General features: G+C 46.7%; 1 protein-coding gene across 50 annotated transcripts in view; it reads right to left on the bottom strand.

Annotated features, from left to right (window-relative positions):
- Positions 1–13757, bottom strand: part of LOC140396907 (calcium/calmodulin-dependent protein kinase type II subunit beta) — a 392935-nt gene that overhangs the window by 150313 nt on the left and 228865 nt on the right. For all 50 annotated transcript variants that reach the window (XM_072485774.1, XM_072485778.1, XM_072485773.1 and 47 more), the window contains one exon: positions 12529–12631. In XM_072485774.1, coding sequence (XP_072341875.1) covers positions 12529–12631 — 103 coding nt within the window. The remainder of the gene's footprint in view (positions 1–12528; positions 12632–13757) is intronic.

Below are 13757 nucleotides of genomic sequence, written 5' to 3'. Positions count from 1 at the left end.
ACAACGACCAAAATGAGCAATAAGCAGGAAAAATTAAAGAGAAACCCAAGTGAATGAACAATTAATGATGATCAGCTGGGACCAGGATGTTTTTTTTTTAAAAAAGGCCCCGAGTTTGCAGCAGGAAGGGAATATTGAAGGAAAGGTGCTGCAAAGGAAAACAGTCGGGGTTGGCGCAGTGCGCCTTCATTTTGAACGATTATAGTTCAGCACAGCTCTCCCAATTTATCGATTGAGGCACTAGATAAAAGCAAAGTTGGTCTAATAGATTAGCTGATGTATTGGAGGTAATGTTAACCTAACCCACCCAGTGACAGGACTAGGTCATTCACGACAACATCTCAGTTATGACTCAGTGGGATCACTTTCGACAGTCAGGTTATTGAGTTAAGCCCCAGTTCCAGTGCAGTACTGGCAGAGGTGCTCTCAGGCAAATTCCACTGTGCAGCGTTTTTAACATAATAAAATATTCTGAAGTAGTTCACTGAAGTGAGAATAACCAGACAATGGTTGATGAATTGGGTGCAGCGATTTAAGGCCAGGTCAAAAGGGTAGGTTGTGAGGAAACCTTTGAAGGAAGGGAGAAAGATAATAGTACTGAAGGTGTTTAGTAGAGTGCTCCTGAGGAGGATAGGAGAGCTTGAAGGATGAAAGAGTGCAGGATGAAGCCAGGTGGCAGGCTGAAGGAGGTGGCCGCAATAGTCATGAATGAGGCTATGCAGCAAAAAGGACAAGGGTTTGAAGTCTCAACATGGGAAAATGGTGTTTGATAAGTCACGAATGGTAGCAGAGAACTAGAACTAGGCTGGGCAGAGTTAGCATTAATGTGAAGGGTGAACCTTTTTTACAAATGTTTAAAATATATTTCAAGTGTCCAATTCTTTTTTTCACAATTAAGGGGCAATTTAGCCAACTATGATGCAAATATCTCAGACAGGGCTCCCGCAGTTTCTACCCTGGGTTGTGGGGGTGAGACCCACGCAGACATGTGAAGAATGTGCAAACTTCACATGGACAGTGGCCTGGGGCCAAGATCGAACCCTGGTTCTTGATGCCGTGAGTCAGCCGTGCAAACCATTGCGCCACTCTGCGAACCCCTGACCCTGTACATTGAAGCATTACAATGTTTATTTATTTTTAAAAAATTTAGAGTACCCAATTCATTTTTTCAAATTAAGGGGCAAGGAATGTGGCGACTAGAGGCTTTTCACAGTAACTTCATTGAGCCTACTTGTGACAAGAAGCAATTATTATCATTATTATTAATTTAGTGTGGCCATGCACCTACACTGCACATCTTTGTTGTGGGGGCGAAACCCACGCAAACCAAGCTAGAGTCACAGACAGACTCTCGGCAGTTATGGCAAGGACTAAACAACATAACGGGCTACAAAGCGAAGCCGAACCGTATCTCTGGCAGCAGCGCACCCCTCCCCGATGAACTCAATGCATTCTATGCTCGGTTCGAGCAGGTAACCAACAATCCGCTGTCGAGTGCCCCAGCAGCCCATAATTCACCCATACCCACCATCACAGCTTCCGAAGTCAGACTGGCCTTCCTGAAAGTGAACCCTCGGAAGGCGACGGGCCCGGACGGGATCCCTGGTCGTGCACTCAGAGCCTGCGCGGACCAGCTGGCAGAGGTATTCGCAGACATCTTTAACCTGTCCCTACTCCACTCCGAGGTCCCCACCTGCTTCAAGAAGACCACCATCATACCGGTACCAAAGAAGAACCAGGCAACTTGCCTCAATGACTACTGACCAGTGGCCCTGACTTCAGTCGTAATGAAGTGCTTCGAGAGGTTGATCATGAAGCGCATCACCTCCATACTCCCAGAACGCCTTGATCCACTGCAATTCGCATACCGCTGCAATCGGTCCACATCAGACACCATTTCCCTGGCCCTCCACTCATCCCTAGAGCATCTCGAAAACAAGGACTCCTATTTATTGACTACAGCTCCGCCTTCAACACCATAATCCCAGCCAAGCTCATATCAAAGCTCCAAAACCTAGGACTTGGCTCCCCACTCTGCAACTGGACCCTCGATTTTCTGACCAACAGACCACAATCAGTAAGAATGAACAACACCTCCTCCACAATAGTCCACAACACCGGCGCCCCGCAAGGCTGCGAACTTAGCCCCCTACTCTACTCCCTGCACACACACGACTGCGTGGCAAAACTTGGTTCCAAATCCATCTACAAGTTTGCTGACGATACGACCACAGTGGGCTGGATCTCGAATAACGACGAGTCCAAATACAGGAGGGAGATAGAGAATCTAGTGGAGTGGTGTAGCGACAACAATCTCTCCCTCAATGCCAGCAAAACTAAAGAGCTGGTAATTAACTTCAGGAAGCAAAGTACTGTACACACCCCTGTCAGCATCAACGGGGCCGAGGTGGAGATGGTTAGCAGTTTCAAATTCCTAGGGGTTTCAAATTCCTAGGGGTCCTGGTCCACCCACGTAGACTCTACCACCAAGAAAGCACAACAGCGCCTATACTTCCTCAGGAAACTAAGGAAATTCGGCATGTCCACATTAACCCTTACCAACTTTTACAGATGCACCACAGAAAGCATCCTATCGGGCTCCATCACAGCCTGGTATGGCAACTGCTCGGCCCAGGACCTCAAGAAACTTCAAAGAGTCGTGAACACCGCCCAGTCCATCACACGAACCTGCCTCCCATCCATTGACTCCATCTACACCTCCCGCTGCCTGGGGAAAGCGGCAACATAATCAAAAATCCCTCCCACCCAGCTTACTTACTCTTCTAACTTCTTCCATCGGGCAGGAGATACAGAAGTCTGAGAACACGCACGAACAGACTCAAAAACAGCTTCTTCCCCAGTGTCACCAGACTCCTAAATGACTTTCTTATGGACTGACCTCATTAACACTACACCCTGTATGCTTCATCCGATGCCAGTGCTTATGTAGTTACATTGTATACCTTGTGTTGCCCTATTATGTATTTTCTTTTATTCCCTTTTGTTCTCATGTACTTAATGATCTGTTGAGCTGCTCGCAGAAAAATACTTTTCACTGTACCTCGGTACACGTGACAATAAACAAATCTAATCCAATCCACGGGGCGAATGTGCAAACTCCGCATGAACAGTGACCCAGAGCCGGGATTGAACCTGGGACCTCGGCGCCGTGAGGCAGTAGTGCTAACCCACTGCGCCACCGTGCTGCCCTAAGCATACGATATGACAAAAAGGAAGAGAAAAGTTCCTGTTAGGGTGAAGGGTAAGGAGTAGGGAGGGCAAAAAGGGGGCAGGAGGTAGCTTTGGCCGAAGGGCCTGTCTGTGTGTTGTAGATTCTATGATTCTATAAGTTAATGATTCTACAAGCTACCATGCATGGAGAAAGTTGTCATTGCAGGAAATGTGATTTCACTGGGATAGGCAAGTGTGAATTCAACCAGGGTCAGCGCAACATGTTTTATTTAGCGAATGCAAAGTCCCTAAGTCAAGCAGTTTCTTACGGTCCTGCTGCGTTGATTGCAGATAGGCCTCCGCCGAGACCGTGGATTGGATATTGCTCTATGGTGTGACGCACAGGCTGACCTCTCCCACAGACATGCAAGGGCTGGCACTAATGCCCCATCTGTGGAAGTTTGCCAAACAGGGGACATGGCCGGTCCTGAACCTGTTAAGGGTGGACCATTCTTTCCTCGGAAAGATGAAACCAGGTAGCTGTTGGGTTGGGTTTGAGACCAGGGGCGGGATTCTCCCCTACCCGGCGAGGCGGGGGGGCGGGGTTCCGGCGTAATGGAGTGGCCGGAACCACTCCGGCGTCAGGCCGCCCCAAAGGTGCGGAATTCTCCGCACCTTTAGGGGCCAAGCCCTCACCTTGCGGGGCTAGGCCTGCGCCGGAGTGGTTGCCGCTCCGCCGGCTGGCGGGAAATGCCTTTGGCGCCATGCCAGCTGGTGCCGAAAGGTCTTCGCTGGGCGATGCATGCGCGGGAGTGTCAGCGGCCGCTCACGGCATTCCCGCGCATGTGCAGGGGAGGGGGTCTCTTCCGCCTACGCCATAGTGAAGACCACGGCGAAGGAGGAAGAAAAAGAGTGCCATCACGGCACAGGTCCGCCCACAGATCGGTGGGCCCCGATTGCGGGTCAGGCCACTGTGGGGGCATCCCCCGGGGCCAGATCGCCCCGTGCTCCCCCCCCACCCCAGGACCCCGGAGCCTGTCCGCACCGCCTTGTCCCGCCGTTCAAAAGGAGGTTTAATCCACGTCGGCGGGCGAGTGTTGACAGCGGCGGAAGTTCGGCCCATCGTGGGCAAGAGAATCGCCGGGGGGTGGGCCCGCTGACCGGCGCGATTCCCGCCCCCGCCGAATCTCTGGTGGCAGAGAATTCGGACACGGTGGGGGCGGAATTCACGCCAGCCCCCGGCGATTCTCCGACCCGGTGGTGGGGTCGGAGAATCGCGCCCCAGATACTTTTTTGTCATGTTCAATGATGCTCATTCATTTCTCCAGGTGTAATTTGCATTGACGTCCTGTGTGGGAGGGCTTTTCCAAATGAGCGTTTTTGATGGCAGCTGTACCTCATGTGGGCTGAACTTTTTCTATCATTTTGTGAGTCGTTGCACGTCAGCGGATGTGTGAAAGTGATGTTTGCCAGGACAGGGTGTGACGTTGAGAATGTTCCAGTAATGGTACACATGGTAGCATTCAGCTCGGTGTCAACTGTGTGTGCGCACGTGTGTGTGTGTGTGGGTGTGTGTGTGTGTATGTATGTATATATATATATATATATATATATTTATATATATATATATAATGATCCTGACCAAACGGGCGCAGTATTCGGAACCCCATATTGAGCCGGCTCATTTGGCAATCAAGATTAACATAGAATTTACAGTGCAGAAGGAGGCCATTCGGCCCATCGAGACTGCACCGGCTCTTGGAAAGAGCACCCTACCCAAGGTCAACACCGCCACCCTATCCCCATAACCCAGTAATCCCACCCAACACTAAGGGCAATTTATCATGGCCAATCCACCTAACCTGCACATCTTTGGACTGTGGGAGGAAACCGGAGCACCCGGAGGAAACCCACGCACACACGGGGAGGATGTGCAGATTCCGCACAGACAGTGACCCAAGCCGGAATCGAACCTGGGACCTTGGAGCTGTGAAGCAATTGTGCTATCCACAATGCTACCGTGCTGCCCGTGGTCCTGCACTTGACCTTGGCTGCAGTTGTTTCTAGATGTTCCTGGAAGGTCAATGTCCCAGCTAAGGTCACTCCGAGGTATGTTGGAGTTGGGGCGCTGCTTTAACTTGTATCCATTAATTTCTATGTTAAGCTCTTTATTGGCTTTTGCATTGCAAAGATGAAATAAGATGGAGATGGCTCGGTTTGAGTCAGCATGTGCTAGTGTATCGTTAAAGTTTTGGTAAGTCTTCATTTTGGGTCCAGTCCAAGGTGTCGAAGTTGCGGCTTCAGTTGCAAGTCAAATGTCGTCAGCATATATGAATTTTAGGGAGGTCGTTTTTGGAAAATCATTTGTGTCCAAGTTGAGCAGGCTGTCCAAGGTGAAGTCTGAACCTTCAACTGTTCAACAGTGTTTTATGCTTTTAGTTACCCGGGGCAAAGGGCCCATTATAGCTTCAAGAGGACGCCATGTACCAAACGATGTTTAAGGCAGCTTTGAGGTTGGGGAACACAGTACCTGTTCCCCTGTGCTGCAGTCCTTGCAGAACCCAGGTTGGTCAATGCTAAGGGCTTCTTATACAAACAGAGATATGTACTAAAGGATGAGGCATTCAAGGATATAATGGACTAAACGGAGAGAGATTGAATGGGAGCTAGTTGTACGTATGGGGTCTTTTCTGAGTTTTGGTATAGTTGATTATTTTTTGCTGTCCTCATTTCTTTGGACTGGTGATGGCATTTATGACCATTGTGTGAAACTGCGTCAGCCAGGCAGGAGCTTGGGGCCCCAGGTGTTTAATAAATTCTGGCACGATGCTGTCATATCCTGCTGCCTTGCCACACTTTAAGCCCTGTAAGACCTTCTTTAGTTCTGCAACCTCAATGGGGGCGGTACCGATGTCTTCTCTGTATTGCTGATGTTGTTGTTATAGTTCACCCTGGAGGTTTCTTTTGGTCTTTTTGTCCAGGGGTGCCTTAGCTATGGCAAGCAGGTGGCTCGAAACCTGGTTGGGAGTAACTGAGGGGTGGTTTTGAGTGGGTGGCTTTTGGGCTGCTCCAAGACGATGGCAAGCTATAGCACTTCCTGCTGGAGTGTGTAAAGTTTAGCTCTACTACAATTTCCTCCCACTTGGTGCGGTATCGAGGGCCTCCATCAGATGGTCTCCTACCTCCGGTTCCCTGATGCTCAATATGCCTTTAGAAGAACAGCACTCTCTTCATCTCAGCATGGGATATTGTAGCCACCTAAATTGGCCAACTCCCGATTTAAAATGGCGAACGGCAAAGGCTGATGAGAAAGTCAGCCAACAAGACAGAAACCAGCAGCTGCAGGTTTGCTGTGTATTTACCTCAGCAAAGGCCAGACAACACCGATACCAGCGGCTATCAGCATAACAAAGTAGCAGCCATCTGCATACTGATGAGCAATCCCCGGGAACAATAAGTAACATTTTGGACACACAAAGCAAAGCCAGACTCCTCGGCGCCAACACAAAGGAGGCGAACGAGCACCTCAAGACCGCCCATCGACCAGGGAACCGCTCCAGTATTGGAGAAAATCGAACCAAGCGATTGGGACAAAGTCCAATCACTTGGGACCAGGTACAGGGTCCGCCCCGAAAGGCGGGATGCCCCTGGGGACTATAAGAGTTGAGCCCCAAGTTCAAATCGCTCTCTCTTCACTCTCTTCTTCTTGCCTGGGTCACCCAGCAACACAAACCAACATTGACTGTGACCGGTGCAGTGATCGTCGACTGACGCAAGTCTTAATTCAACGCTCGCTACGAGATAAGCGCTCCTAGCTACCAATCCGTACCAACTTCGAATCCTGCAGACTCAGAACCCGAATGAAAGGCCATTTGGTCCCCTGACCTGGTGGGCCAGTCCGAAGTTAAGTATCGGCCTGTTAGTTGTAGAAGTAGCTTAGTCGTAGAATTTGTGCATTGTAGCGATTACTGTGTATAATAAATGTGCTTTGATTTAAATCTTACTAATCGGTGTATTGGGTTATTGATCATTACTCGGACTTGAACCTCGTGGCGGTATCGTAAAGATACCTGGCAACTCGAGAGCAAAGGTAATAAAACAGAGCAATTGAACCAAGGAGAAAATCAGCAACATTATTGATGGGTTGGTAGCCTCTGGGAATTTCTATGCAGGCTGCTTTGTAGATGTCACCACAGCGACGGTTAAATGCTTTGTCAACTCTGATGTTTCATCGTGGGCTTATTCAGATGCTGCATTCCAAAGTGTCATTGTACCTTGTCCAGCTGGTTTTCTGGACATTCCTGGATGCCCACTCTTCAAGTGCTTCACCGTCACCATCCAGTACTAGGTATCTCTGGTCTAAAGAGGACCAAAGTCCCCCACATAGGGTGGGAAGTGCGGGCAAAACTTGCTATTCCCAGCTGGTGCTTGGGGGCTTGAAGACATTGACTATGTGGAATCCACCTTTAAAAAATGAGAGAAAGTGGTCTTTGCCAGATGATTTGTTTAAGTAATATCGGTTTGGACATAGGTGGCATGGCCATGTTTGGCATAAGTGGTAACAGGGGAGATGGTAGCATTTGATGGTATAACAGCTTGCTTCTTCTGTTCCCATGTGGGTTTCTTGTAGGCAAATGAAATCAATATTGTGTTGAGCAGCAATAAGGTTTCGTTTGGCTGCCAACAGGTTCTCGATGTTGAGTTTGAAGATTTGGAGAGCAATGTACTGCAATGTAATTTCGGGGCCGTTTTTCATTGTTTCTTTGGGAATTTGACTAGGATTCCTTGGGTGAACTTTTCTCAGCTACCTCAGGGAAGTCTCGGTACTGACAGGGGTGTGACGTGAATTCTGATTCACTGCTCCAGTGGTGGACCAAGATAGGTGGGATGGGTAGACTCATGCTGCACAATAGAGATCAAGGAGGACTGCACACTGGGCTAAATTGCTGGCTTTTAAAGCAGACCAAGGCAGGCCAGCAGCACGGTTCAATCCCCGCTCCAGCCTCCCCAAACAGGTGCCGAATGTGGCGGCGAGGGGCTTTTCACAGTAACTTCATTTGAAGCCTACTTGTGACAATAAGCGATTTTCATTTCATTCTGAAATGGAGATTTACCTTCTTTGCTTTCCTATTCCACAGCCATCTTGCACCACATTCCCTCAAGTCAGGAGATGCACGGGGCAGAGTGGGCTGCTAATTTGCTTCCTTCCTCAAATTAACCATCACATCCATCTGCTGCCCTCAAAACTAAGAGTCCGCTGTCAGAACAAACTGCAGACGCAGGCTGGAAAGTGGCCACTTGGAGCTCCAGCAACAGGATACCCATTCAAAATGGAAGGGTAAAAAGCTGCTTCAACAACTGTAGCAAACTTCTGCACATAGGAACTAAGCGAAACAAGTGGGACGAGAGCAACCAGACTTCTTGACTTGGAATTTGCATGTATCCTTATTCTTGGTGTTCTGAAAAAAATGATCTTTTGCATTTATCACACAGTTCACTAATGCAGTAAAGTCTTACATCGCTGCACTGTGCGTCTAGGTCAAGTAGACTGGACTGGCTTGCCTTGACTGAAAACGATGATCCACTGTCTTAATTCAAACAGGTTAACAATAAAACACACAGACACACAAGAACATAGGGCAGAATTTTCCGGTCCTGCCCTTCCTGAGACAAAAAATTCCCGGCCGTGATCATCAGACCTTTAAATGGTCTGTCAAATTTTTGGTCTTGCCCGTGATGATTTTCACTGCAAATGAGGCTGCAAACATTTACTCCATTGTTTCAGATGGAATTAAACCTTAATGTACCAGCCCGGATGATATCCACCGGACGCTTCTTGGGCAGAATGTGCTCTGTGAGCCCTTTGCACTCTACCTTCAATAACATACCAGCATCTGGAGCTTTGACAAAGAGCCACCCAGATTCAAAATATTAGCTCTGTTCTCTTGCCACAGATGCTGTCAGACCTGCTGAGATTGTCCAGTATTTTTTGATTTTGTCGTCGCACCGGAGATTGCTCCCTTCGACTGGAAAGAAATGATTACACTCTCGATCTTTAAAACAGGAGGGCAAGATGTATCCAGACAATGATAAATTAATCCGTTTGACGTCAGTAACAGGGAAGAGGCTTGCCGGAATCCTTAGAGATGCAGTGATTACTTGGGACAGAGAATGACGTATTGAGCACACTAAATATAGATTAAAAAGGAGGTCCCACCTTGCTAATTTAATTGCATTTTGAATAAGGCAGCCATAATAAGCCTGTTCCAAGACCTGTTCGAGGCCAATAACGACTAGGGAGAGGGTGGGGGGAACAAATGAGGATACATACGCCATGAAAAGAAACAGCGGGGGAAGGAGAGAGGAGGGAATCCATGGTAATCACAGAATGAAGGGTGGAGGGGAGGGGCCATGCCCACCCCCCCGCTCCTCCAAGACATCAACTAAAAACCGCGACAGACAGGAGCAGAACACAGTATGAGATGCCCAGGGCAGAAGCTAGCACCAAGAGGGAAAATTAAACTACCAACGCATGCGGGTGGGGGACCATATGTTAAAAGCTATGTAAATAAATAAATTACTTTCTATGTAATTATCAGGTACCATTTTGATTGAACCGTGACTCTGGAAAACTGGAAAATACTAATCAAAATATTTCAGAAAAAAGAATAGGGCCAATACTAGATCTGGGAAAAATGATAGATATTGTCCATAGAGATGTGCAAAAGGTTTTCATGTGGCACAAGAAGGTTCTCTAAAATAGAAAAAAAACTTGGGTATGTGTCAATCTACTCTACTATCCAATAGATTGCCTCATCACTTTCAGCCAGTTCTGAAAAACTTCAGAACTGGCTGAAAGTGATGAGGCATAAAATGCTGACAGGTGGATTGGGAGCTGCTTGCAGTCAAGTTTCCAGTGTTGGTGGTGCAGTGGTTAGCACTGCAGCCTCACGGCACTGAGGTCCCTGGTTAGATCCCGGCTCTGGGTCACTGTCCATGTGGAATTTGCACATTCTCCCCGTGTTTGCGTGGGTTTCGCCCCCACAACCCAAAAGATGTGCAGGGTAGATGGGTTAGCCACGCTAACTTGCCCCTTAATTGAAAAAATGAATTGGGTACTGTATATCTATTAAAAAAATATTTCCAGTGTTGTCGCAATGGAATTGTATTTTGTCTGTTGGAGTTTTCTGTCATTAATAATCCAGATGTTGGTGTTGGGAACAATTGTGATGCATATGGTATTGTAATTGGGAAAAACTGCCCAGACCAATACCGCTTTCTGTACGTTATTGTTTGAACTTAGCATGCCCAGTACAACTTGCAACATGAAGAACATGTATATATTGTGGCCTTCACATTCTCAGGATGTCCCAAAGTGCTTTGGAGTCAACAAAATATTTTTCAAGCACAAGTGCTTTTTCGGAGCGGCACGAGAAGCCATGACCTCTGACGAGAGACATCAAAGTGCTGCCACTGAGCAAAGGCTGACATATCATCCAAGACAGCTGTCAATCGAGATGGGGACAGAGCAATGTAGTCAGGAGGCTCACCAGCAACACTGGAAGCCAATAGACATGATCTGGGATTCAACAGGCAACGTGGAGGTATTGGGGTTACTGGTTGAGAAGCTAGCAGAGTACATAATTAATTGGCAAGTAAAAACTGGCAAGGTGGGTAGAAGTTGAAATTCACGGGCATTGTCAAAAGATCCCGTGGTACTATTTGAGAAAGACCTCTCTTTGAAGAGGAATGCAAGATAAGTTGAAACTAACAGAAGGATTGACACGGTAAGGGCCATTTCTGTTGATTCCCTGATTTCCTATTTCTTTTATTTTGTTGTTATCGTTTTTCGTCCATGGATCTTTGAACTGAGGAAGTGAGGAACTCAAAAGTTGCAAAATAGTACACCTTACTATGAAGTTTTAATTTTTGAACAGAAGAATTCAGACTTTCTGGCATCTTGAGAGATTGGAGGGATTCGGTTTGATTGGTTGGCTGGTGGCCAATGGATTAGCCAAGGACAATATTCTGCTCAGCAACAGACAGTGATTAGGTCCTGCCAGGTGGTGTATTTTCAAAGAACCAAGAGAAAGCCCCTGGATGCTGAGAGGAGAGGTTGTGTGTTGTTTTATAGAACATACAGTGCAGAAGGGGGCCATTCGGCCCATCGAGCCTGCACCGACCCACTTAAGCCTCACTTCCACCCTATCCCTGTAACCCAATAACCCCTCCTAAACTTTTTGGTCACTAAGGGCAATTTATCATGGCCAATCCACCTAACCTGCACATCTTTGGTCTGCGGGAGGAAACCGGAGCACCCGGAGGAAACCCATGCCGACACCTTTCTCCCAAATGTTTTCTGCCTGCTGGTTTCAGCAGGTTTCTCAGAGAAATCTTGAGATGCTGATGAATCTACAGTGAAAACCATTACAGACCAAAAGCAAAGACATCCAACTAGAGGTCTAGACTGAAGAAAACTCTAACTGGAAGATGTCCATCTGTAGCAGACACTTTTATCCTTTTACATTTAGGATGATTTTTTTTTAACACCCCTCTTTCCTCTCTATGTTTGTCTGACTTGTGTGTGCAGAGGTGGAGTGAGTTTAAGGGGGGGGGGGGGAATCAAGTGGAGCTGGAATTGACTGCGCACTAGCCCAGGGTGTTGTAATAATCTAACATTGACAGAATGAGAACTGACTTCACTGCATATTACAGAGAGTGGGGACAAATGGAAAAGAATTGCCAATAATTGGAGTAGCTCCAAGCAACTTTGTTGAATTATAGAATCCTTACAGTACAGAAGGAGACCATTCAACCCATCGAGTCTGCACCGACCCTCTGAATGAGCACCCCACCCAGGCCCTATCCCCATAAATAAGGGGCAATTTAGTGTGACCAATTCACTTAACCTGCACATCTTTGGACTGTGAGGAAAAACAGAGCACCAGGAGGAAACCCACGCAGACACGGGGAGAAAGTGAAAATTCCACACAGTCACCCGAGGTTAGAATTAAACCTGGATCCCTGGCGCTGAGGCAGCAGTGCCCACACTTTGGACAAGATCAACAACTCCAAGGAAATTAAGTCATTTCAACCCATTTTTCTTTTGGCAGCCCAACCTAACTCTCCATTTTCAAACTTAACAACAACAAAGTTTCCAGTTTAAGTCTCAATGTTACACAATCTCATGATACAAAATATAAGACTGGATGTAGATGGAAATTCTGCTTTTAGCACCAGGAGATTTGTCTATATCTGATAATGAAAGTACGTGATATTTGGCAAAAATCACAGAAAAACAGAGGCAAATATGCCAAGTGCTGGAAAATGTACAGGAAAAGGAAATGCATCACTCACCAAACCATGCCTGTTGTTCCCCTTGAACTTCAATGGCCAAACCGAAGTCCGCTAGCTTCACTGCGGCTCCTTTGCATTTACTGGCTAGGAGTAAATTTTCAGGCTTCGGATGTGGTTTTGGTGGAAGGAAAATCGCCATTGTTATGCAACAGAATTCTTAAAGCAGGAGCAATTTTTTGATCAAAAACTCAATCTGCACTTCAAAGCCTTCATTTATTTGCGCGAAGCATTAATACATGAAGAAATTTCCTCACACATCAATTTCTCCATTGACCTGAAATGGAGAGAGACCCAAGTGGGTTCAGACACCTTCCAACTTAGTCATTCACGTCCGTGTAGTCTGCACCATTCAATTTCACAGAATCAATTAGTAACTATCTTACTGGTTAGTGAGTCGTAAGGAACATGGCTTGAGCACAAGGAAATACATCTACAGGCAAATGTGGTTGCAATTTTGAACTTGCTTCAGCAAATGCAGTTGATGCTTGGTTAATTTTTAATTTAATATCAGAGATTGATAAGAGTTCTGTGAACCAAAAGTATTGAGAGATATGGATCAAAGGTGGGTAGATGGAGTGAGGTCACAGATCAGCATTCATCTTATTCAATGGTGGAATAGGCTAAAAAGTTTGAATGGTCTATTCTTGTTCCTATGTTCAATGTTCAGAAGGACATTAGGCTAGATAGTAACCTGAAAACTCAGCCTGTCTCAGAGGTGAGGGTGGGTAGTGAGGAAGAAATCAAGGGTCAATGTGGCCAGGAATATTCCAGGGTTGATGACTACTCTGCATTCATCTTAGCAGGTATAACAATGGATGCACTGGATAGTCCTCAGAGCCCTGGACTCAAAAGAGGCAAAAATCATTCAGGAGTCTCATTCCTCATCATTTGTCTTATGTGGATGGAGAGTCAGTCAGCTGAGCAGAGGGTTCTGCTCAACTCTTGCACCCCACAGCATTATAGGTCTTTCCAGCATTGGGTGAGAAAATGGAATGTGACCAGTGTTTGGGAAACTTCTTCCTGGTCAAGCATCAATTCCTTTAGTCAGAAGCAAAGGGGTGATCAGAAGACTTACAGTCAAGCATATTTAAAAAAAAAATTGAATGACTTTGTTCGTCAATATATCAAAATAATTAAATACAGCCAAATAATTGATGGCAAAAAATTGTTTAATTTCATAAGCGGCGGGGCTAGGTAATGAGCTGCTTAAAATACTTGAAGCATTAGTT

The sequence above is a fragment of the Scyliorhinus torazame genome, chromosome 20 (genome assembly GCF_047496885.1).
Source record: "Scyliorhinus torazame isolate Kashiwa2021f chromosome 20, sScyTor2.1, whole genome shotgun sequence".
NCBI lineage: Eukaryota > Metazoa > Chordata > Chondrichthyes > Carcharhiniformes > Scyliorhinidae > Scyliorhinus > Scyliorhinus torazame.
The sequence above is the reverse complement of the archived record's forward strand: the minus strand, read 5'-3'. Positions and strand labels throughout refer to the sequence as shown.